Source organism: Hemibagrus wyckioides, linkage group LG02, assembly GCF_019097595.1.
Source record: "Hemibagrus wyckioides isolate EC202008001 linkage group LG02, SWU_Hwy_1.0, whole genome shotgun sequence".
Taxonomy (NCBI): Eukaryota; Metazoa; Chordata; class Actinopteri; order Siluriformes; family Bagridae; genus Hemibagrus; species Hemibagrus wyckioides.
In genome coordinates, this window is record NC_080711.1 from 23,895,961 (window position 1) to 23,921,427 (window position 25,467).

Sequence of the window (25,467 nt, forward strand, 5' to 3'; positions counted from 1 at the left end):
CTGTGGAGACCCCTGAAGGGAAAAGACCAAAGAAGAAGGAGGATTTAATCGGTCACTCTTGGGGAAAACTGGTTTGCAAACAGAACAGAAAGTGTAATAGACATTTCAGTAGGGGGGTAAACACAAAATAATTTGGTGACTCAAAATAGAAATTCTCCAGATTAACAAAGACGTAGCAGCCCAGAAAAATGCTTTAATCGCAGCATCGACGTACCAATCAGCGTAGGGAAAAGCTCTGTCCAGGATCACAAGGTTCCATCAATAGTTGCAGTAGCTTTTATAGAAAATTTTATTCAACATACATTTTTCAGCAAAAAGGCAATATACAGGAATAGTTGTTGTACACTGCTGCTACACGGAGGAATTAGAGACCAGGGAGGGAATCGGAATCAAAAGATGGAATCCGCATCTGCACTTAAAACGAACGGTAGCAAGTAGTTGAGCCAAAAGAAAAAAAAACAAAAAAATGGAAAGAGAGAATAAAATGGTGTCCAAAATAAAACTACACACAATGAATATGAACATCTGAATCGATCTGTACCCAACAAAAGTGTGTCTTTAATTTTACATGTCCATTCTTTTTAAATATACAATTTTAAATGTTTTGTCTTTACAAAGCAGACTACGCACTCGGGAGCACGCCTCCTTCCGTGCTGGAAAAACAAAAAAACGGGGGGAAGGGAAGGAACAAAACTAAACAAAACCAAAACAAAAAAACCCCAATAATGGTTCGTTTTAATGCTGGTTTCTCTACATCCTGAACCAGTCTAGCGAAAGTCTGCAGCCTCCTGCTAACGTAGGACGAACGTGGAACAACGCCTCCGATCCCACGGCAAAAACAACAGAGAAACGAAAGGGAAAAAAAACGGAGAAAGGGAAAGCGCAAGAGGGTCGTCTGAGGGAGAGAAAGAGAGAGAAAAGGAACACACGGGGGGCCTCGGGGGCCGGAACACGACCAAAGATTACATTTACCTCTGCGGAGAAATGTAGAACCTTTGATATTAAGTGCCAACGTGCAAAAATGAAGTACAGACGATTCTTTTCGTTTGTCGTTTGTTCTTAAAACGATGATGCGGATCTTTATTTATTTTTTTTAATCATACAGGTGTTCCATGACTGATTTCATAACTAAGTGTGAATTGTGTAAACAAAAACAAACAAAAGAGAGACTAGTTTTGCGCTAAGGGATGAGAAAACACGGAACTGCTTCAGTTATCAGCAAGCTTTAGCCTCCAGTGATGATGTCCTTTTTGGTTAAAGGTTGGTTAAATATTCGACATCCATCTGCTTGTCTTATTTTTCTTTTCTTTTTGGTAAATGGCCAAACTTTTCTTTCCATCCTCCTCCCTCCCTACGCACGCAGCAGCTTTCTTGCCAGTTCTTCAATTTCTCAACAACTCTTTAAAACCAAAAATTAAAAGGAAAACAAAACCAAAAACAGGAAAGAAAAAAAAATACACCTGTCTAGAAAGTCCATACCGTTCCCCCGTTTGTTAAAATTCAATTCATTCTCCCAGACAAAAACAGGCAGGCGACTGTCGAATCGAAGAGCTTTCCAAAGGGAAAGGGGGGGGAAAGAAGATGAGCAGGAACTCTGGTTTGCTGAAGACTTCATAGGCGGGGCCTGTGTAACCGCAGGGCAGGTGGTAAAAAGTGGTGCACACACTCACACACAACTTCTGGTTAGAGTCTTTAATAAGGGAAGGGGGATTAGGGTGGAGAGAAAGACAGCGCGTCAGTTGTGGATCTTGATAGCCTTCTCCAGGTATGTGTAGCGCCCTCGCTTCGGCGCTTTGTTGAAGTGGTCGAGCCCTAACCAAGGTCTCGGGTGGGACATGTTTCCTGTGGAGGGAAAGAGAGCGAGAGAGAAAGATTTTGTTAAATGAAGTCATGTGCACGATTTTGTGTATAATAAAGAAATAAACAGATCTTTTCAGACAACAGACCAATCAGAAGCTCCCAAGCAAAAACAACCCTGTGTTATAATATCTAGCTTTAACACATTCCTGTATATTTTCCACGGCTTGACCGACTGACCGATGGCAGTGGGGTTCTGTCCTTCAGCACGTAACATGAGATACAGTATTTAAATGTTCATTTTAATGTCATACCTGGCTGTGGCTCGAAGTCCTTCAGATTCACTTCGTAGTCGTCCTCGTTGATGTACTGGTGCCGGCCCATCATCACGATCGCAAACTTAAACTGGAACACGAACAAAAATCATTAAGCTAATGTAAAATAACATTAAATTATAGAAGACAAAGTGTGTGTGCTCTCCAAATAATTTTTGCCGTTTGACAATTAGATTTTTAAATAAAAAAGCAGAATCACTCCACCTTCAGGAGTTGTGACGTTTATTAGAAACCTTCAGGCATATCCTAAAGCTATAGCATGTTTTGAGTCCTATAATCTACACTACACAGACATAAACCAGGATTTATCCCTCGTCCAGGTCACATGGTGGCCATGTCCAATTCTGCAGATTGTATGCCGTGTAAATAATCAGCAGCATCAAACTTTACCTTTTCAAACTCCTTCTCCTGGATGTCCAGCATGCTCTGGATCCTCTTCATCACCTCTCTGAAGGGCTCGGCCTGCACACAGCACGGCAGCGGGCTTAGCATTAACGCTCACTAAACTCAACTCAACAACACAACTCTGTTTCAATGCTCCTGTGAACAATTTTTACAAATAATCGTGTTTGTAACCGGTTTACAAAATGAGGCCCGGTGGCCAGGGCATGAATATTAAAGCTTATGCAGCTTTTATCAGTTTATTCCGTTTTATGAAATGAATGCACACTTTCACAGAGACATGCACAGAAACACTAACCTGACGAATCTTTAGCAAGAACGGAATTCCAAACGTCCCGAAGACCTCCTTATGGAAATGTGCAACTGGAATCAGCATCTCGTTCTCCTTATCCAAGTCGACCTGGTCCAGAGGGATTTCCTAATGGACACGGAACGAGATTACAAACACGCACATGGACTTTCACAACCTCTACAAACACAACTCGTCAAATATCATCTCGATTTACAGAATCAAGAAACATTTACAGAATCTCACCTCTATTCTGAACGTCCGACTGGCTGCGGGAGATAAACATTCTAGCAGTTCGTCCTCTTGGTGAACGCCAATAATTTTGTAGCTTACGATTTCTAACAGCCTGCAGAAAGGAAAAGAGGCCAAAAAAGGCAACAATGAGGTAGAATAAAGTCAGCGACAGGAAAGTGCTGATCAGATTTAATGGCGCCCTTGAACACGAGACACACATTAGAGGAAAGCAGGCACCTATTTTTCATTAAAATTCTTCAGAAATCCCCAAGAACAGGATAAGTGAAAGCATGAAAGCTACACTTGGAATACATTAAGCATCAGTTTATACCTGAGCTTCTCTGAGCCTTTGTCTGAGAGCTCCACAGCCTTTTTACATTCCTCGAGAAGGTCTCGAACACAGCCATGCTTGTCTGGGTATAGTGTGATCTCCTGCAGGACAGAAGCCAAATCAGGAAGGGGTCAGACATGCAAAATTAAAATTGTGTTTGATTAAATAAATGTTTACAGGAACTGAAGGCAGGAAGCTCCTCTAGAAACTTTCTTTACCTCCTCCCGAAACTGACTGTTGAGCCATATGGACTTGAAACTCCTCCGGTTTTCAAAGTCTGTGATCTTCATCTTGAGCTGCGAGAGGTAAGAGGAGATCTGAATTAATCAGAGGACCGGAGCTGAACCTGCACGGTGGAGCTCAGGTTCCTGTACAGAGCGCTCAGATTGCTGTGTTCAGCATGTCGTCCTATACAGAAACACTGCTGAGCGTGGTACCAAGGTGTTAATGATCGTTCCACCAAGGACAGGCTGCTTTACGTACTCATTTATATTCACAGGTAAAACTTCAGAGTTCAAAAATGAACACAAACAAAAAATACATTTTTAGCCATCATGCTGTATTTATGCATCCAGCAAATCACTGTGTTAACTCACAGATAATAATAATAATCACATAAAATAACATTCTGAAAGACTTGAACATGATACCATAGCACCAATAGTTTGGTTTCTTTTTCATCTAGAATTCACTTGAAAATGAACACCCGGTGTAGGACACGCCTGGATGAAGATGGTGCATGTCCTCACCTGTTGGTAGTAGAGCTTCTTGGGCTGCCGTGGTTTGAAGAACTGCAGCAGGTCTCGGAGAGTTCCCTCGTAGTTGTGCCTGAGTGGGTTGCCCGGGCCGTCCCTGTACCTATCCGGGACAAGGTCAAAACTTTTGTTAAAACAAAATATTCTACATATAATCCCCATTACTAATAAGAACAAAGACATGAATGTGAGAAAATAAAAGAAAGGAGGGTGAGATGGGAGAAAACTTACCCTTGTGACTTGAAGAACTGTAGGAGCATGGGGTCAGTGTTTAACCTCTGTGCAACAGTCTTCGCCACCTACAAATAACATTAAATATACACGTGTGAGTGAACAAACGAAGCAGACCGCTCCAGAATAATCGTTTGTTGGAGTCCAAATTCACAGAGTCATAAAAGGCTGTAGTGAAATAAGCCTGCTTTAACTAACTTTAACCCTACTGCTACTGAAATGCAACGAGGAATTGACTCTTAAAAATGCTGTGATTAAAAGCAACACACATAAGTATTACAAAACAAACCAATCACAGAAAGGGACTCTTTAAACATGAGCTGTAACATTAGGAACAGATGACAAGCCTTTGAAATGCAGACTAAATCAGTTGCTTCTGCTCAGAATTAAAGATCATTATCTGGCAAAAATAAAAAAACTACATTCAGAGCATGACCAGGGAAAAGAGGTGTGGTCTCAGGGATTGAGAATCTCAATCACACACACACACACACACACACAGTAGATGTCTCTCTCACACACAGCTACACTCCCACTACAGAGCCCTACTTACATTCCCCCTCTCACACAGTCAAGGTCACTTAATTCAATAAAACCAACCTGGAAGTAGTTCATTCTGTTGGATAGTGTAACAACGAAGCCAGGGTCGTTATGGATTGTTTTGTCACAGAAGATGACGTCCACGCGGTGGTACAGGTCTCTGAAGTAGTCTTTTGCCGTTGGCAGCTCACTGGTGTCGTTTTCTGGGTCATCCCTGTTAGACAGACAGCAGGAGGGGGGTCATTCACTCGCTTTTTCCTTGTGAAATCAAACACAAATTCTGAAAGCTGAATGAGGAGAGAAAGCATACTTCTGGAACACGATAATGTCTCCGTCCATGAGCTCATCCAGAGCTTTATCCAGGGAGACGTCGTAGTCCTGTATCCGCTCCGTTAAATTCGGTTTAACTTCCTGCCGTGCGGAGTTGAACAAATTAGCAAAAACATTACAGGATTGAATAACGAGGTAAATGTGTGAACAGAAGAGAAACAACACGCAGGAAGAAAATGTACCTCATAGAGGATAAGACTAGTTCCCTGCTGAAACCCTGCTCTTTCACACATGACAGGCAGCAAGTCTCCTGAACATGAGAGAGAGAGACTCAGTTAGCTTTCCTCATCAACACGGCAACTGAACTTTCTCATTTTAATTATTTTATTTAAAGACACACTGGCATTTGTAGCTTAACCTCCATCCAATCCACTTTATATGACTAAGTAACTCACGTATTTTACAGGATATAGGTGTGTAGATATGTCCACAATAATTTAAGCTTCTGGTTTTTGGGTCGTACATCTTCAAGAACAACATGACATCATCTGAAAACGATCAGAAGAAAAGAACGTTAAACAAGAAAGCTAGAGGGAAGGCGAGCCGATTAAATGATATCATGGGAAATTTACATTTGTGGTGAAGGGTCACACTCACGGTCTTTGTCGAACTTGGGTAACGTTGCGCCACTGGCAGCCATCTCCGGATCTACTGTTTCCAGAAATATTGTCCAGGGGTTCTCGTTGTCGCTCAAGTCAATCATCTAGTGAATGAAGCAGAGCAAAAATCTCTCTTGAGCACAGAAACCGACCCGATACGCAACTGTACAAACAGCAGGATACGTGAAGAGCGTTAACGATTTCCATGGCTTTGCTGATCACTTACAGACTTGTTGCAGTCTGCTTCATAGTCCAACATGGCCGGCCGCTTGGTGCCGTTACTCCTGGCCTGCATGGGCCACAGCCGCATCTGGTCCTGTGGGAAACCCTGCACACAATCAAAAAGATATATTCAACACCCCCAGTCTGATCTGCACAAAAGGAGTCGGATTCAACAACACCAAATGGACATAGAACCATCACTACAACTGTATTCTCATGAATGTGCAGGACATGCAAATTAGAAACAATTTCATTTGACTGCTGGAGTTACCGTGTGAGATTTCAGCATCAGATATACAAACACCACCTTGTTTTTTAAACTTATAATCTCAATTGTTTACATTTTTTAACTTTTTCATTCCCCCGTTCTATAGACTTAGAAGTTTAGTGTCCTTGGCTTCTTTTCCTTCCAGGATCAATAAAAGTCTTTGTACCGAGTGACTGCAGAAGCTCTAAAGAGCACAGTATGTAGTGCTGTGAGGACAGTGAGAGCAGCAGCAGGTCAGCTGAACACCTCAGTGACCTGTTGAAGCGAGCGGTGTGGAGCTCACCATGGTCTGACTGAGGTTCTGCACAAACTCGGCCAAGGTGGAGCTCTTCAGCACCTTGAACACCGTGTACTTCACTTTCTCCTCATCGTACATGTCGTTGCCCTGGTGCCCGCAGAACTGGTCCTCTGTCACCATCTACAGACACATGCAAAATTAATTATGTCAGCGGACTATGACCAGCTGAGAACATCTCTAAGAACATGAAACAGCAGCCTGGACAGAGAGTAAGAAACAACTGAGAGAAAGACGTTCTCCTCACCTGCACTTGCATGTAGAGATGAGCTTCCTGGCGCTCCTTCCGCTTCTGTGCCTCCACCCGTTTCTCCTCCTGCAGTCTCTCCACCAGCTGCTGAGGGATGTCCATGTCTGTGACTGGCTGCAGTACCTCGCCTGCACATACACACAGAGTTTATAACTCGCCAGACAGTGTGTATGAATTGTTTACGATTATCTAATGAAAGGAGTGGTGTGTAATGTTCAGGGCCCTCTGCTGGCTGCTAACTGAACTGCAGGAAACACACTGATCCTTGTCCTGAAACTATATAAGCACTTGGTCATGTTACTCAGTAATATTCAAGACCAGGGCACCATGAATTACCCGAGCTGTATGTTGGTCTACTTTGGTTAACAGTTTCCTACATTACACACAACGCCCTTCCACTACCCTACAGACAGCGGAGAAATGGAATTTGGTCACTGTGTGTCTTATAACAATCCTAAAGCTGCCCTACATTCTGCCTCCTATACATAAAGTGAATTTATCATTAATTAATAATGAATTATTGTATTCAAATTTTGCCCACACATCCTCCTCACCTAAGCTAAAAGAGAACCTGCTCGTGAGAGCGACACAAAAACCTGGTTGAAGGGGTTATGTAACGGAGTGCTTGGCGCTCATGTGCTCTCCTGTGAACCGGCTCTATTTTGCACTCCGTAACCACTGGACCATCACGGAGCAGCTGGCTTCAGTCAGTTTAAAGGAAATGGCAGAGATGAAACCCGCTTACTGAGCTTGGACTCTCGGATGTAGACCAACATGTAGGCGTTGGTGCAGTGGCGCACGGAGAGGTCGTCGTCGTGGCCGCCGTAGTTGTGCTCGATGGCCTCTTCTTTAGTGCATCGGGAAACGACATCGTCGTCGAACTTGCACCACTGGTAGAGGAGAAGATATGGTTTAAGTGTAGCTTTTTAGTTTGTAAATGAAGTTTAAAAGCCTGTGGGTTAAACATGCAAGTCTTTCCAGTGTTCCACATCAAAAGCAACTATAGATGGATAAAAAGTATCCTTCAATAAATAAAATGTAATTGTGAAGATGAGATAAGATTGTTGTTTCGGCAATTCCCTGTTCAGGGTCGCAAAAGCGGATGCTTTGCTCCACACATTTCGATTTGGCACAGGTTTTACGCCTGATGCCCTTCCTGACACAACCCTCCCATTTAATCTGGGCTTGGGACCGGCACTGAGAGTTCTAACTCTTCAGTGGCTGGGTTTGTGCCCTGCCCGGGAATCGAACCCGGGCCGCAGCAATGAGAGTGCAGGATCCTGCCGCTGGATCACCAGGAGGCAAGATGAGATAAGATGGTAACAAGATATATTCAGAATAAAACACTTTGGCATGTGCTGTTATAGGAAAATACTCCATTTCAAAGTGATGATTTATATATTTACATTTGCACTGAACAGCATGTAGACCTAAGTGCTATAATATACATCACAATACACTTAACTAAGAAATTCTGAACATCATCATAGCTTTTTATTAAGTAAAATATCCCTGCCTTAAGAGCATGCTGAGACAGTTTTCTGTGCTGGTGTGATATTTCCACACACTGATGCGGTTTTGCATGTAGCACATGGCTTGTTTTTTTTTTTTGCACCACTTGTATCTATTTGCATAACAGCAGTTGAGGCAATACTTTGCATTTCATTTGTGGCTGATCAGGGCTGAAAAGAACAGGATTAAGTTGGTTAACCAGACCAATAACTAATCCCAGAGTACAATATAAACAATGCAAGGTGCTGATTATGTAGCATGCAGCAAATTCAACGATCAGAACTATTCATATGTACATATTAGAGACGTCAGACAGCTGTCAGAGATGCGAAGTCGCAGGGTGTTTATCATCTCAATTGGAAAGAAGATTTTAAAACTATTATACATTACATTATGCAGTAAAATATTTAATTGTTTCTACCTCTTATGCATTAGTCAAAGACATAGGGCTGACAACTTCTGGACTGTTTTTGTTCAGAAGGTGTTTAAATTAACATTAGGGCAATGTAAAGTTTGTAGGAGAATAGCTCATTCAGAGAGCTTAAAATGTGCTTTATTTCTCTTACACCTGCTGAGGTATAAGAGGAACAAGGCACATCAGAACATGGTTTCTAGGGTGACATCTGTCTTAGGCTCGTATATGTTCATCAATAATAAACCCCCCCCAAAATAAGGAAATGGGTCCTCACTATTGGCTCCGTGACACTCACTTTGCCGTCTCCTTTAGGGTTGAGATAGACGACGTAGTGGCCGCCGTGGTTGTCTCCACTGTGCACCAACACGGCGTGCAGGATGTAGTTGGCCGGGTCCTTCACATCTGGCTTCTGCAGGAACTCGTCCAGTGGTAACTGATCGGGAAACTCGAACCTGAGAATGCGACATTAAATCATGAAACACACACACCTGGACTTGTATCAAGAAAACACAAAGCCTACAGAGTAACTAGAAACAATTAAGTCAATGACCGTTGCTCAATGAGTCACACACAGGATTATTTTGAGCTCGAACCTGGCTCTTTGTATGACACGCACTTATTGAGTTTAAAAATAATCAGCAGGATTGGATTCATCTCATGCAGGAAAGAGCTCCAGCACTCACTCAGCGTGAGTCAGTGATACTGTATTAACGTGTAGGTCTGGGTCCAAACTCATAGCCATAAAAGAATGCAAACGTGAAGCTAATTGGCCAGTTCAGGGTCAGTTAAATGAGATTCAAGCTCTGTTTTGAAAATTATTTTCAATTAGTAAGGATTTAGCTGGCATATTCCTGAGCCTGTGATTTTACTCCACTACATACACTCTGAGCAGGAGCTGCTTTCACCGAGAAAATCTGAAAGTTTATTACACATTTATAACATGTGGTATGTGTAATTGTGTAAATGTGTAATTTTATTATTAGAATATAAATTATTCATGAATTATTTGCAAAAGCAAAAAAATAGACTTATGTTCAGTCTAGATGTAGTAGCGTGATTTTTTCCCCCTTGCTAAATATGAACAATTCTTATTAATATTTAAATCAGTATTCAAAATTTGAACAGGTCTCAAATGTTCATGATTTTCTAATTTCTTTAGTGTCATGGAAATCAAAACCTGCCCACATAACGTTCTTATATCTATAAACATCATCTTGGGAGTGATTAAGCACTGTTCTGCAGTTCTTACCTGTCATTGATCTTAATATTTTGGTCGGTCTGGGGGTCGTACATGAACCTCATGAGCTGTAAGTGCAGGATGGGAGGAAAAGTGAGGAACTTCACTCCCTTCTCAGCTTCCTGGGAAAGAGAAGTCAGGATAGTAATGAGCTGAAAGCTTGCGAGCACGTGGGTGGTATAATGGTGTGTCGCAGAGCGAGATGTGTACCTGTAGGCCGTGCTCCCCCGCATCGTACTTGTTATCCCCGTCGAGCTGCTCCACCGCCACATAATCTTTAAATGACTCAAAGACTGAGGGAGACAAAAAGACAAGTCAGGACAGCTGTAGTTATTTACCAACTCAATGATGTGAAAATAGAATACATCATGGAATATTCAAGTACTTCACATTGAGAAGTGCACTCACTGGAAAGAAGAATATTAAAAAGAAAAAGAAAAAAAAAAAAGCACTCACTGTTTTTCTTTCCCTTTATGCTGAGCTGGATGTCGTAGTAATCCTCTATTCGCTCAGATCTATAATCCACGTGCTTACACTGGATGTAGGACTACAAAACACAGGCGAGGTATCAAATCATCTTCATGAACTTAAAAATAAACAGAGAAAGGGACAAATGTGAGCCAGCTTACCACCATCTTTCCTCTGAAGAGCTTCGGGATGGTTCCTTCCACACACGTCCCCTTCATCTTATTCTCGACGTTGTCCAAAAGCTGGAAAGGAGACGCGAACTTAGCTCCTAATCGCACTTATATATTCTCACTCCTAACTTCTATGTGGTGTTTTAAAATCTCATGGTTCTGAAACTCACCACTCTGCACAGCTCCTGGACATCGTGCTGCATGAAGCTGTCCAGTGTCTCCCACCTGACCAACACACACACACACAACAGGGTTACTACATAAAACCGATCCCACAGCACAGAGACGTACAGGTATGCAATATAAAGGAAGAACCTCATTATTAATAATACTGTCATTGTTCTTGTGCGTAATGAGAATACAAGTTCTAATACCCAAAAGACTTGGTCAGTTTCTTTGTGCCGACGGGTTTGTCGCTGTGCTGGAGCTCATAGAAGACCCTCTGCAGTGCCAGGGGAACACTTTTGGAGGAGTCGTCACCCTCAGTGGGCATCATGTAAACCGCCTAGGATAAAACATAAAAAGAAAACATTTAGGACCATTTTACATCAGAACTACTTAAGTAATGGCATGGGATAAGGAACTCAATTCCTAAATGTTTTGTTTACTTGGAATAAATCTCAAAAAGATTGAGCTAATCATTACAGAGCTCACTGAAAAGGAGGGTCAATTATGATTCTGCTTTCCTATGATTCTTTGGACCAAGCAAATGGACACCTTTGTGGTAATTTCTGCCATATTGGACTTTTATGACATTTTATAGTTTTCTTTGCTTCTTTTCTTACAAATTGTCACCAAAATCTTCACCAAATTTGGATCAGAGCACTTAAAGGATGATTTGTTTCTTACCCGCCGGAGCTGGTTGGTGAAGAAGAGTGTTTGCAGCAGACTGTTCATGTAGCACGTAGCTCCTTGGTTCTTTAACCCTACATATCCAGTATGTTTCTTTGAATCCCACCTATAAACAGAATTGAGTTCATCATTATAATTATAATTTAATGCTACATAAACGTTAGACATCTAGGGCGGAGTTGACTTACGCTACGCCATGAGGGGCATCGGCCTGGACAGAAACTTCAAATGTGACTTTATCGTCTTCCACAAAGCCTCTCTCCGGGTCGGTTACGTCCTGAAAAGCACAAATGCACATCTCCGTGTGTTTGGAGACTCACTAAGCCGAAATAAGCTAGATAAGAACTAAAAAAATGGCCGTTACTTACGCTCCATGACATGAAGTTGGAGAAACCCCAGTCGTTTTCTTTGTGGAAGAACAGGTGGCTGATGCGCCGGCTGAATGACTTCTCGTCGTCCTTGTAGTTGATGATTTTCAGCATGGCTTGAGCATGACATGACCATGACCTATGAATGAGATGAAGTGGAAATTGATATGCAGTGCTACAATAGAGAGAATCACCCACAATCATTTTTCCTAAAACATAACCTTGCTTCCAACAACAGTATACAGTAACAGAGACAGTGTGTATTAATAAACATTTACTTTTAAGATGTCAGACTGTATGTTCCACCATCTGTACCATGACAAACCCTGCTCTTTCTCGTTAAAGACTGGCTTTCTGACATTTATTTACCATTTACGGAACGAGCTTGGACTCATTTCTGTTTTGGCAAAAACACACTTCAGGATGTGGTGTTGGAAAATAATCATAAGAAATATACACCAATCAGTCATAACATTATGAGCACTGCCAGGTGAAGTGAATAAGGCTGATGATCTCCTCATCATGGCACCTGTTAGTGGGTGGGATATATTAGGCAGCAAGTCAACATTTTGTCCTCAAAGTTGATGTTAGAAGCAGGAAAAATGGACAAGCGTAAGGATTTGAGCGAGTTTGACAAAGGGCCAAAATGTGATGGCTAGACCACTGGATCAGAGCATCTCCAAAACTGCAGCTCTTGTGGGGTGTTCCCGGTCTGCAGTGGTCAGTATCTATCAAAAGTGATCCATGGAAGGAACAGTGGTGAACCGGCAACAGGGTCATGGGCGGTCGAGGCTCATTGATGCACGTGGGGAGCGAAGGCTGGACCGTGTGATCCGATCCAACAGACGAGCTACTGTTGCTCAAATTGTTAAAGAAGTTAATGCTGGTTCTGATAGAAAGGGGTCAGAATACACAGTGCAGGACGGGTCAGGGCTGTTTTGGCAGCAAAAGGCAGACCAACACAATATTAGGCAGGTGGTCTTAATGTTATGCTTGGTCGGTGTATAAATGAAAAATCTCTGCAAAAACTACAAACTACATTTGTGGGAAATTTGTGGAAAAATCATACTTCTGGTAGCTCCAGAATGCAAGAGCACCATAATCAGGATCAACCATCCTCAAGTGCTTGTCAGAAGTGTACATCTGTGTACTGCATTTTCATATTTAGAAAGTGATGCATTGTGTCTAATTGCAGATCCAGGCTGTGTTGAATATTCAGCTACTAGACTGTGATTTGTGCCAGTTCCTGATACTGCTTCAGCATTTTAATGCAGAGGAGAGGAGGAATGCTTCGTCGTCAGCAGCATTTACACACTGTGAGAACGCCCAAAATGCCAAAGAGAAGTGCGCCGAGTGTCAGCAAAACAAACTCTGGCTGCGTAAACAGAGCTTTGTGTAAACTACAGATGATCACCACGAGCCTGTGATGACTTACGTGGAGTCAGACTCGGCGTTGCACTGCAGGAAGAAGCCCACGCTCTTCTGGTGCGGTCGGTCGGGATAGAAGCGAGGCATGACCATGATCTTCCAAGGCAGGTTCCTTACAAAACACGACGGGCTGAGCACCGACTCGCTGAGCCGGCTGAAACGCTCCACCACGAAGCGAAAAGTGGCCTCGGAACGCCAGCTTGTATCTGTGGAGTTCAGAAAAGAGTTAGAGATCATCATAAATGTGCTGTGCTTGCTGTCAAACTTTGGAAAACAGTATTTCCATGGCTTGTGTGTGTATTATCCATGATTGTAGATAACATTCCATTTAGTGTCAGAAAACAGTCTGACATGGAACACCTCCACAAAGCTGACCAATTTATATTTGTTCCTTTAATTATTTTTAATTAGATAATTAACTTCACCTCTCTAGCACAAAGATAACGTGTACCAGTTTTTGCAGACACAGACCATTCAGGAAAAGCATACACTGGAGAAAAGACTCTTCATACATAATTTGTGACTATTTTTTATTGAATATTATAAGAGCCAGACGCAGGTCGCCGAATCACTAAGGAGACGTGGAGGATGAGAGGGGAAAAAATAAAACAAAAAATGCACACAGGGATCCTTGATACTAACTTATTCAATCTGAGTTTTTCAAATGGAAACAAAAGCTTGGTGTATTTAAACAAAAAGTGCATCACGGTGATGAACAGGAAACCTGGACGCTGTATAGAGGTGCTTTCAAAATTCCACCACATGACTCTAGCTACCGCTTCCATTACACATTACTGTACGCTAACTACCGCTTTCTTCTTTCAGCTTCGTCAGTGTCCAGGCACATGAAAATGCAGTAGTGATTTTTTTTTTCTTTTTCCTGCTCAGAGGAACCTTTTCAAATATTACCTTTTGTGATGAGTTCTCTGTTACTGATTTTACTCGCCACTTCATCCATGTTGAAACATGATCAAGTTCGCTAATCAATTTCGGAGGTATCCAGCACTGTTTGGATGTGTACACCCCACGACTCACTCACACCGGCACAGAAATGCCAAAGCAACCACTTCATTCATTTTCATTGAGAGACTCTGGGAACGATTTGATCTGATTCTCGATGCTGCATTCACAACTTAAATTTTAATGCAACCTGAATGAAGAAACCTTCTGAAAAGACTCCTTTTTTCAGTTCTGAATCATAAACTCAAATTTTCTACAGAAGGAAGGTTTAATATGGAAGACAAAATGCTCTACACGTTCAGCATGATCTTAAAAGTCAATAAACAAATCTACAAAAAAAAAAAAGAGTCTGCGCTCTGGAGCAGAAATTGAGCTCCAAGTCGGCTAAAATGGCGGGTTTTGGCGCTCTTCCTCGGCCACTGTAGCAGAGAGGGGTGGTTGTGTAACTGTAACATACAACAAGGGACATTCTCATCTTTAGAGACTCTTCCTTAAAGGTGATCTTGTGTCCAAGTGTGTGGTTTATTAGTGGAACTGCAATGCAGGCATAATGCACCGCTACCATTAGGACAGAGGGACAGTGTTCAGCGTCTGTCACACCATCCTCTTGCCGTAAACTTTAACACAGTGACCAGTGGATACACGTACGATTCAAAACAGGAAATCAAGGTAAAAGCTTGTCTCTATTTTTTCGACTGTGATAGAACTTTTCATGAGAATTTCTTTTAAAAAGAAGTGTATTTGTTTTAATAGTTTCTACGTTTTTTTATTCTAGCAGTTCTAATTCATGAATCCAGATGCTATAAAGCATTATTACAGATTGTTTCAGTGTGAACAGAGTTGACCTGGACTTCTCTGGTTAGGATGCGCAACCGCTGCATTCTGTTTTCATGAACGATTTGATAAAAATGCGACAGATTTCTGTATAGGCAGAAGTAATAGTAGGTCACCATGTCGTCCTCCTTTACCCTCCTGCTATTTTTAAAAAGCATGTACCGCATCAGTCAGGCACGAGAAGTGATTTGAAATCTACTCGGTAACTGCTGACAAACATCTGCGGCCTTAAAGATCGATCGTTAATTATAGCCGCAAAGAGAGGAGAAATACGAGAGCTTTTAAAATTCACACTCACCGTCCTCCATGTCTTCTTCTGTGTTGTTGTGTCCGTCTGCCATTGCCACATTCCCGTTGATAACCGGATTTTGAGGGATTCTTGGGGGATCATCCGTGTCACCGGCTGAGGGAGAGTCAGAACAGGGAGGGGGGGTAAAAATAAATAAATTAAAAGGTCAGGTGTGTGTGTGACCAAAAATCTCAACAAGGACAAGGAGAGCAATTATATTTCATTTTACACATCTGACACATCAACAGCTCATGACATGAGGAAATCAGACAGAGGATCAGACTGCAATTATCTCTCTCCTCTCACAAATGTACAAGAACACTGGTCAATATGGTGATATAACGGCAATCCTAATAAATTACAATATGATGCACTTTTCCAAGATTAGTATGGATATCACTATATTACACTTTCAGATTAGACAGATTAAAAAATTTGTTAAATGCTCGAAGTTTCTTACAAAAGCCGAAAATCACAATTTCACATATTTCTAAGATGAGTCTAGGTGTTTTATTCCCCTTACACTACAGCACCTTTTCAACAATGACACTTTTCACCTATTAAAGTACGACCTGTCCTTTTTAAAGACTACAGAACTTCTGCAAGACAAGTTCCTGTTCTCTCGTATGTTGTAGCAGCTAGAAACAGTCATTTCCTCACAGCATCTCCAAGTTAATAATACAAAGCATAAACGTGACCGTCTTGAGAATGGTGGAAAATTCACAGCTTTACTTCTGCCACTGGAGACTCCTTCCAAAAACGTTAATCATGCATCAACATGTGAACATGCTGTTAGTATAAAAAGTGATGAGATATTTGACGTATTTGAATGAATTTGCAGCTGTGCTACTGTTCAAGCTGCTGACGCAGAAAACTAATCAACACCTTCTGACCAATCAGAGTCCAGGATTCATCAGCTTTGTGGTGTAAACAAACATCACATGGTCAATATCCTCCAAAAAGCAAGCACGCACGAAAGATTTGTGATACATGATAAAAATAACAGATATAGGAAGCCATTTAAACCTGTAAACACGGGCGGGAGTTAACGCCCCCCCCCACCCCCCTGCATGGAGCATGCCAAAAACCAGCACCTATCCCTATACACCCATAATGATGATGATGCTGGAAATGGAGAAACATGGGGGGAAAATAAGAAACGCGAATTTTTTTAAGCCTATAAGCGTTAAAAATGGCGCTACAGCAGCACGCGCTGAAGCTGTGCGAATGAGTGACGCGCGCGCGCGCCGTGGCCTTGCCGCAGCCTCATTATTAGCATTAGCCCCATCAGCTAACACACACCACTCCATTTAATCTGCTTATAAAAAGATTATAAACGGTCTATAAGCGGACACCGGCGTGACATTATCTTATCTGTGATAGATTTCGGAGGTGATCCGCTCGTTACACCCCCCCTCTCTCTCCCTCCCTCCCTCCCTCTCTCTCTGTATCTCTCCCCACCTCCGCCATGACTCGCGCGAGATCAAGCTAACATCACTGCTGTTATTTTTCCCCCCCTCAGTACACACACACTCACAACAACTAATGATCGCTTTCTCATTAGCCAGAATGTTCGAGATAATACCGAGAATGTGTTACTTGTTACTGCATCCTCTTCCTGCTAACTCAGAAATGTATAAACAAACCGACGCACCGGTGCAGACGCGGGCCTCGCGTTGCTTAATTGATCATTGGAAAAAAACCGTTACTTTTCCCCACCCGTATTCAACCAACCTCGCTCAGTGCTCGCTGATTGGCTGCTTCATCCTGTTGCACGCAGCAGTTGCCGAGTCGGCTAATCGTGGCGCACTCAAGGAAAATAAATAGCCAATCATGAACGAAAGGGGGCGGGGTTTGTCGGAGAACGGATGGGGAGAGAATACAGTCCGCCATCTTGGTATAAAAACGCCAGATACACTCCCCCCTGCTCTGGTAGTGAGCTTGATATGCGGTGAAGTAGAAAAAAACATGAGCGATTGCAGAGTAGATATTAAAAAAACAAAACAATAAAGTGAATACAATAGAAAAAATGTACTTTTTTGTTTTTAGAAAAAATGAGATTTGTTTTAACAAAAACGAACATTAAAAAAACAAGGGAAACTAGCAAAGCACTGCTATCATTAGATGTCCACAGTTGGTCAGAAACATGAACTGTATTATTTGTTATCTATTTTAACCCGTTATTTGTATTTTTAAACGATCCATGGTTTAATTCACAGCTTAAGCCTGTAAACCTGCACAGCATGCTAGAGCCGGCCTGTTTTCTCTTCTCTCCGTCACACAAAAACTCAGAAATCACTAGGATTAATGTACGAATAAAAACAGATGCAGTTGAACAGGTTCTTCAGCCCTGAGTGATGAAGCAGCATCATTTACTTCAGCTTTCATTCATTCACCTCTTTTTGCTTGAGGAGGAAAACTTGGGTTTCTCTACAGGCCTGCTAATGAAATAAAAATAAACTATAACACAATTAACACATTTAATACCAGATAGGTGTAAAGGTTTCAGCTAAATCAATCCACGTCTCTTATAGATTAAATAGAAGTCACAAATACTTGTGTGTGTGTAGTCCTGGAAGTGCGTTCATTCTGGCTAACTTTGCTTAGCACCACGTTTGTTGATGTAGCCCGGGGCTAGCGTTAGCTTTCTGCATGGTTTAAACCGATTAAAAAAAATAAGCCAAAGTAAAACCAGCTGCACAGAGTGCACGCGTTTGTTTTCGCACTGTTATTATTTTTTATAGCTCGTAAAGTTGCCCTATACTTATTATACACTGCAAAGTTATTTATATATCCTCTACTGATGGAGGATATCACGTTAACGTTAAATGTGCTGCTGCTATGCTAGCTAACATATATCAAACTATCCTGTCAAATGGTTAACGTATTTTCCCCCCTCCAAAACTATTCAACCCCTTTGTCTGTCTGTTTTGGTGAGAATAAGTAGTGCGTTGCGGCGTTAATAATATTCGCTTCCAGTCCAAGTCTGATGTAAACCGAGTTTGCTAAAGGAAAATCTAGCGCTAATGGCTAATCAGGTCAAAACATAGCAGCTAGCGTCACAGCTAACTGTTTAGCCAGCTAGCACTGTAACACTAATGTTTACAAAACATTTAATGCTTTCTATGTATGCGCATTTGAACAACTTGATTAAAAAAAAAATCACTGAAAGATACAGAATGGTAGGTTTTTTGTAAGAGTTTCTACCTTCCATTTCCATATCCTCGGGCTCGCTGAGCTGCTGCTCGCCGGCTTTCTGTTGCTGCTGCTGCGTTTGATGGTGGTGATGGTTCATGTTTGTGATCTCACGGTTGTTGCTGCCGTCGTCGTCTTGGTTTCCCACGCCCTTGTCCGGGTTGGGATCCGTAGCGAAAGGGCTCCGGGGAGCCGGAGGATGCGGGTACGGAACGGGGCTGCACGGGTCGGGCCGGGCCTGGGCTGACGCGACCTCGGGCTTTCCTGAGGTCGGCGCCGGGGAATGAGGGAGGGAGGCCGGCGGGGGCGCGGGCAGAGAAACGCGGACGTATTTGCTCGCTATTCGCCCAATCTCGGCGCCTTTTGATGGGAGATTGAGCGAGCGGCGACGGTCGGCGAGCTTAAAAACTCTTAGCCGGGCTCCACAAAAATAATAATAATAACAACAACAACAACAACAACAAGGGAGGCCCAAATTATGAACGGAAAAAATAACAAACCGTTTCTAAGAGAAAACAAATACCCTGTTTAGAGCTAGCCAATGCTAGTTAGCGTAAACTAGCATAAATGTTAATACACCAAAAAAAGAGAAAAACAATAACAAGCAAGTCATGCGATTTCTGACAAAATGTTTAACTTCCCTCGCAGTATTTCCAGTCCGTGTGCTCCTCCGATTGTCCCTCTTCTAGGGGGGAGCGGCGAAAAATGCAATCCATTCAAACCGGATTGTTAATTTAAATCCGCACTCATTTAGAAGTTTACACCGACAAAAGACGCTCGCGCTGCTCTGCTTTACTCTCGGACGTTAGCGCATAGAAAAGCGAACGCAAACCTAACGCCTCGTTTGCACCACAAGCTGCACTTCGAGCGTTTATCTCAGTAAAACTAGAATGTGTGTATTTCTCTCTATGTTTTGCCCGGTCACGGCCAGAGCGACTCTCTCTCTCTCTCTCTCTCTCTCTTTCTTTCTCTCTCTCTCTCTCTCTCTCTCTCTCTCTCTCTCTCTTACCGCTCCCGTTTGGTTCCTGATGTGCAGCAAGAGCTAAAACTCAAAATGGCGGTCGCGCTCCTCTCTGAAATGTCACATCCGCACGGGGATCTAAACACTCACTCGGGCTCGATTACAAACGCCTTTCTTAGGAGACTAATAGTGCACTAGGTTAGCCAGAGGAACCGGTTATTTTCAGGCCCTAGATAACAAGCTTGTCCAGGGAACACGGCGCCGTTTGAGACTCGGCCCACGCCGTGTAATAGCGTTACAGTTAAATCCCAGTTAGATTTCAGAGAGCGTAAAAAGGCAGTTATATTTTGTTTATTGAAATATCTTGTTCAGTCTGGACACTTTTAAACTATATATGCATATTTTGAGCTATCGTTGTTGAATGTCCCTTTAAGCGTTATTTGGTAAAAAGTTGCATCATGCACCTGTTTCTGCGAAGTGGACAAGCCGTGTGTATGGTCAAGCCTGCTGGGTGACTGCAGTGTACTTTATTCACTCACACACACTACACAGAAAAAATCAACAACAATAAAAAAAACAAGACTAATTATATAATACAACAAACAACGTAATTATAGAAGAGTGACGTAATTACAATATAAGTATATATCGTTATAAGCACAGAATTAAATAGACTATGTTATTGGGCTTTTATTTCTTAGTTTATTAAATAGATAGCTAAATAAATAGGCAGACAGATAAAAAGAATGAAGGGACGAGGATAGATAAATTAACAAACAGACAGAGAGAGAGAGAAATACATACACAAACAAATCTATGAAGCAACAGATGACTGATATTTGGATAAAGTTATGAAGAGAAAGATAAACATACAGAGAACTAGATAGATAGAAAGACAGGTCACTGGAGACAGACAGACAGACAGATGGATATCTGATGGACAGACAGACAGACAGACAGATAGATAGATAGATAGATAGATAGATAGATACATACATACATACATACATACATACATTCATAGATGTGCATAGAACTGATAATGAATAAAGTTTATATTTAATAAGATCTTTTCCAGGTCTGTTTCTCAATTTCAGTACTTATGCTGAATTTTGTTCATATGATGATATAATTCAATAACTGAAAGCTGAGAAGACTTAAACACACAATGAAGGTTCATGGCAGTTTTTTCATTATTTCTTGGTATGGCAACTTGAATATAAGGAATAGGAGTAACTAACGATGTGCAGCAAGATAGTAGGGACCAATTTAAGGGCTATCACACACATTTACAAACATAAGGTGACTAAGAAGGGCCAGTTTGTCCTTTCTGATGCTATCCGTCCATTGTGTACCGAATTTCACCTGCTTCCTTCTGGCTGGAGATTTAAACTCTCTTTGTGCAAATCTAATAGATATAAGAACTCCTTTGTACCTGCAATGCAATCATGTTTTTAAATGACTTATTATAAATGTGTGTTGTGTTGATATTGTATACATGTATGTGTATTGCTGTCTACATAAAGAATTGCCTTTAAGGACAATAAAGTAATTTAAGTAAGTCATGAAGGTTTGCACAATTAAGACAGTGTCTAAATATGCTTTAAATGTGATATATATAATGTTTAGCCTTTTTTTTATTTGCATGCATGCAAACCGTGAAACTCTATAGCATGCACACACACACATACATATATATATATATATATATATATATATATATATATATATATATATATATATATATATATATATATATGAACAATAGTGTGTTATATTAAACTTCCATTTTGTACTTTATACTTCAGCTCTTTTTGCTGCTGGATTTATTTACAGCTACTGCACATAAACCTGTCAATAATGATTGGTGTAAAATGATTCATTCACAATAAAAATGTATTTCTCCAAAAGTAATCCCGAAATCTAAAGTAAACACATTCCATGAGGAAAACAATCACCTTAAAATAAAAAACCTTCATCTGTATTGAAAATATAAATCAGTGTTTTGTGAAGAATTTTTTCTGATTTGCACAGTGCCTTGTACGTACCAAATTTCACAACGAGAGCTATTTTTTTAAGCAACCAAATACATGATGCAATTACTGCAATATAAACCATCTGTGCCACCTGTTTGTGAGAGAATAAAACCTGTTGCGAAATTAATTTCACGGCTGAAATGTCTACAGGCCCTTTAAACATTTTTATTTGGCATTTTAATGCAAAAAAAAAAATCCTATTGATAACATTACTGTGTTATCATCCTATATCTATAAAGTGTACACTATGATAAATCCACAAAGAACTATTACACAGTTTGTAATTAGTTTTATTTAGCATCTTTAACAGATCTTTTAAAAGGTAAAAAACAAACTTGCTACTGCTAAAAATAACTAAAAAAAAAAAAAGACCTTGTCATCCAGTGTGATACTCAGCGAGTTAAAATACGCGCTTTCCCTTTAATTCCACGTGACACGCTTAGGGTGCGCGGTTTGATTGGCGTCTCCTCTGCCAAATCAAATATCTCAGATTGATCCTCGTGCTCGCGAATGGAGCAGGAACAGCCAATCAAATTTTCTCTTCGTCCCGGTGGGCGGGGTTTCCCGTTCTGACAAAGTGAGCGTAGTCACTTTATAACCCCAAACACGTCAATGAAGTTGGTCGTTGAGAGCAGTTTGCGAGAAAAACCACTATTGTTTATTGATTCCTAGCGCCATGTTTAATATTCATTTAGAATAATTAGCCGGTTGTTTTTGAAGTCTCACTCGTTTACACCAGACAGCTGATTATTAACGCAACAAACTTTATTCTGGACTTTTTTTTTTTTTTTTTTTGAGTGTTTTCACTATGGAGGATCGGAAGGAAGAGAACGAGGCAGAGATTCAAGAACACGGACCCGAGCATTGGTTTTCAAATTGGGAAAGGCAGTGCCTCGCCGAGGCCGATCAAGAAGAACCGAGAGAAGAGGAGGTCGACCAGAACCGAGAAAAACTATGGCATATGTTTCAAAATTCGGCTACGGCGGTGGCGCAGCTTTATAAAGGTCCGCTATGACTGCTTGCTTCCTCTGAATACTTCTTTGCTAGCTGCGCTTTATTTTCGTTACCCACCCGTTTTCCGGCGAATTCCGGGTCATGAGGATTTTTTTTTTTGTCCTGGCGTGAAAAGGTTCGTGCCCCGTTATTGGCTAGGAGTCGATTGAGTTGTGGAAGTCTAGCCAATTATAATGAAGGGGCGGGATTTTTGTGTGTACGGGTGGGAAAACAACTGCTACATTATTATAGTCAGCTGTTAGCTTTTGTGTATCTAACGTTAGCTAAGCTTGATTTTGAGAGAGTCTTTTCATTTCTAAAGAATATTCGCGAGTCTGCTGTTTGAGTCAGATTTCAATTTGGTTATGTCTATTTGTCAACCTTTGTCCCAGATTTCGTCAGCTGGCTCAGCATTATTAGCACTTTATAACTCTTCTGCCTTGTTATGACTAGCCTCGCTTGTAGCTATAAGGTCGATGTTTTTAATCAAATTTAAGTTGAAACTGACTGATAAAAAATATTAAGCAGATATCCTTGACTGGATTGCGTTTTAAATAATTTCTACAGCTAATTTTGGATAGACATTTTATTTTGGATGTCGGTGATGACTAGCTTGCTAGTTCGGCAAAGGAAATGAGTCATTTGTAATTTCAGTAATTTTTTAAAACCAAGAAGTACTATTAACCATGCATTAGAAACTGTGTGTGTGTGTGTGTGTGTGTGTGTGTTTATGGAGTTCGGTATAATGTCAGTGTAAGTGTGTATTCAGAGAACCGGCTGATTGTGACAGCAGTGAAGCCGGACAGCATCCTCCAGCTCGAGGCCGTCATGTGGACTTTCAATCCCCCGGCTTCACTTTAAGGCTAAATTTGGTTCCAGCAAGGAATAACTCCTATTTTCATCTCAATATAAGCAATTTCTTGGGCTTTCAGGTATTCCTGAACAGCGCTGTTAACTCTATCTATCTATCTATCTATCTATCTATCTATCTATCTATCTATCTATCTATCTATCTATCTATCTATCTATCTATCTATCTATCTATCTATCTATCTATCTATTTATTTATTTATTTATTTGAAAGTAGCTGTAAGTAGTCTAGAAGTCGCCGGATGACGTCACCTCATTACATATTCATGAACTCGTCGTGTTCATTTGCATAACAAAGCGTTGTTGCATGAAGGGGGACGATCCTCTCGAGACACTTTTTGATTTTGTTCTGTATTCTGACTAGAGCAGCTTGTTTCTATAGTAACAGCTTGCTCACAGACACGTCACATAAACAACGTGATGGTGAAGTTTTGTGTAAGGAGACGTTTATTTTAACATTTACGGAAGAAGAAGTGTCCTGTGTCAGTGCTTTGTTCTGACGTGTTCAGGACAGCAGAGTTTACTGTGGTGTGGAGGACAGTGATCTGTGACTGGTTATAAACATCAGTGGTGATCAGTGATTGGTTATAAACATCAGTGGTGATCAGTGATTGGTTGTAGGGGACAGTAATGATCAGTGATTGAATATAAACGTCAGTGGTGATCAGTGATTGGTTGTAGGGGACAGTGGTGATCAGTGATTGGTTGTAGGGGACAGTGGTGATCAGTGATTGAATATAAACGTCAGTGGTGATCAGTGATTGAATATAAACGTCAGTGGTGATCAGTGATTGAATATAAACGTCAGTGGTGATCAGTGATTGGTTGTAGGGGACAGTGGTGATCAGTGATTGGTTGTAGGGGACAGTAATGATCAGTGATTGAATATAAACGTCAGTGGTGATCAGTGATTGAATATAAACGTCAGTGGTGATCAGTGATTGGTTGTAGGGAACAGTGGTGATCAATGATTGGTTGTAGGGGATAGTGGTGATCAGTGGTTGGTTGTAGGGGACAGTGGGGATCAGTGATTGGTTGTAGGGGACAGTAGTGATTGGTTATAAACATCATTGGTGATCAGTGATTGGTTATAAACGTCAGTGGTAATCAGTGATTGGTTGTAGGGGACAGTGATGATGTTTAACTGGACCTAGTTGTGGTGAGTGCTGTTATTGAGTACTCACTGTGTTGAAGAACCTTCCAGAATTTGCTGTAAACAAACCCAGAATTCCGTGTAGCACATTCCTGCGTGTTTTTTTTCCAGGGAGTGTTTGTTATTTGGAAATCTCACTTTTATTTTTGTCGTCCAGATCGAGTTTGCCATCAACAAGGACTGTCCCTGTGGGCGCCATTTCAGAACGCAGCAACAGCCGTGACCAATCTGTACAAAGGTATGACCCACGATTCTCCTCTTCACACTGGACACTACTGGGCTAATTTTAATACGTTTAAAAAACCAAGCAATTCAGGATATGGTTATTCTTATTTTATTTTAAAAGTGAACTCTGTGCTAACAAACAAAAATGACTGGATCTTCACTGGATATTTTAAACGTTCACAGAAAGCGTGGACGCACATCAGCGGAGCTACGAGCTCGGGATCCAGACGGGTCAGCAGAGACGCAACAAGGAAGTCCTGGCCTGGGTGAAGAAGCGAAGAAGGACCATCCGGAGGGAGGATCTGATCAGCTTCCTGTGTGGCAAAGCTCCGCCTCCCAGGGTCTCCAGAGCCACGCCCAAAATTCCACCCAACCGACCGCCTTCGTCAGATTCCGTCTCTTCTGTAGAAACAGACCTGCAGCCTTTCCGTGAAGCCATCGCACTGCATGGTAAATAATCAGCGCTACGCTAAAGACGTTACCCGAGGTCTAACTGAGGTTCGATTATCGTTTTCACAGATGACGGAATAAAACACTTCCTGTTGTGTTGTTAGGGAAAAATAATCAGTGACCGGAAGGTGTGAAGAAGTGGAGTTGATTATTTTTCTCCAACAGCATTTACC

General features: G+C 41.4%; 2 protein-coding genes across 4 annotated transcripts in view; one reads left to right on the plus strand and one right to left on the minus strand.

Annotated features, from left to right (window-relative positions):
* Positions 1 to 265: 265 nt before the first annotated feature.
* usp7 (ubiquitin specific peptidase 7 (herpes virus-associated)) lies at positions 266 to 19,610 on the minus strand. 3 transcript variants are annotated; one of them, XM_058408277.1, is made up of 31 exons: positions 18,619 to 19,610; positions 15,421 to 15,525; positions 13,336 to 13,534; positions 11,901 to 12,039; positions 11,721 to 11,809; positions 11,530 to 11,638; positions 11,055 to 11,185; positions 10,851 to 10,905; positions 10,672 to 10,752; positions 10,499 to 10,589; positions 10,253 to 10,335; positions 10,055 to 10,164; positions 9,101 to 9,257; positions 7,624 to 7,768; positions 6,876 to 7,006; positions 6,617 to 6,751; positions 6,070 to 6,171; positions 5,842 to 5,947; positions 5,640 to 5,732; positions 5,427 to 5,494; positions 5,225 to 5,325; positions 4,975 to 5,128; positions 4,375 to 4,442; positions 4,138 to 4,246; positions 3,607 to 3,684; positions 3,389 to 3,489; positions 3,070 to 3,169; positions 2,833 to 2,952; positions 2,523 to 2,594; positions 2,112 to 2,202; positions 266 to 1,842 (listed from the first exon to the last, which is right to left on the minus strand). In XM_058408277.1, exons 1-31 carry the CDS (start codon positions 18,704 to 18,706, stop codon positions 1,736 to 1,738), a joined length of 3,318 nt encoding a protein of 1,105 aa, XP_058264260.1. In that variant the 5' UTR covers positions 18,707 to 19,610; the 3' UTR covers positions 266 to 1,735. The 3 variants fall into 3 exon arrangements, with proteins under 3 accessions (XP_058264260.1, XP_058264250.1, XP_058264270.1); XM_058408267.1 differs by having other exon boundaries at positions 9,080 to 9,257; XM_058408287.1 differs by lacking the exon at positions 18,619 to 19,610 and adding an exon at positions 16,997 to 17,119 and having other exon boundaries at positions 9,080 to 9,257.
* A 2,581-nt stretch (positions 19,611 to 22,191) lies between these two features.
* Positions 22,192 to 25,467, plus strand: part of hapstr1a (HUWE1 associated protein modifying stress responses a) — a 3,914-nt gene continuing 638 nt past the window's right edge. Inside the window, exons 1-3 of the mRNA XM_058418842.1 lie at positions 22,192 to 22,607; positions 24,777 to 24,857; positions 25,028 to 25,294. Of these exons, the coding sequence (XP_058274825.1) occupies positions 22,412 to 22,607; positions 24,777 to 24,857; positions 25,028 to 25,294 (544 nt within the window). The 5' untranslated portion in view covers positions 22,192 to 22,411. The remainder of the gene's footprint in view (positions 22,608 to 24,776; positions 24,858 to 25,027; positions 25,295 to 25,467) is intronic.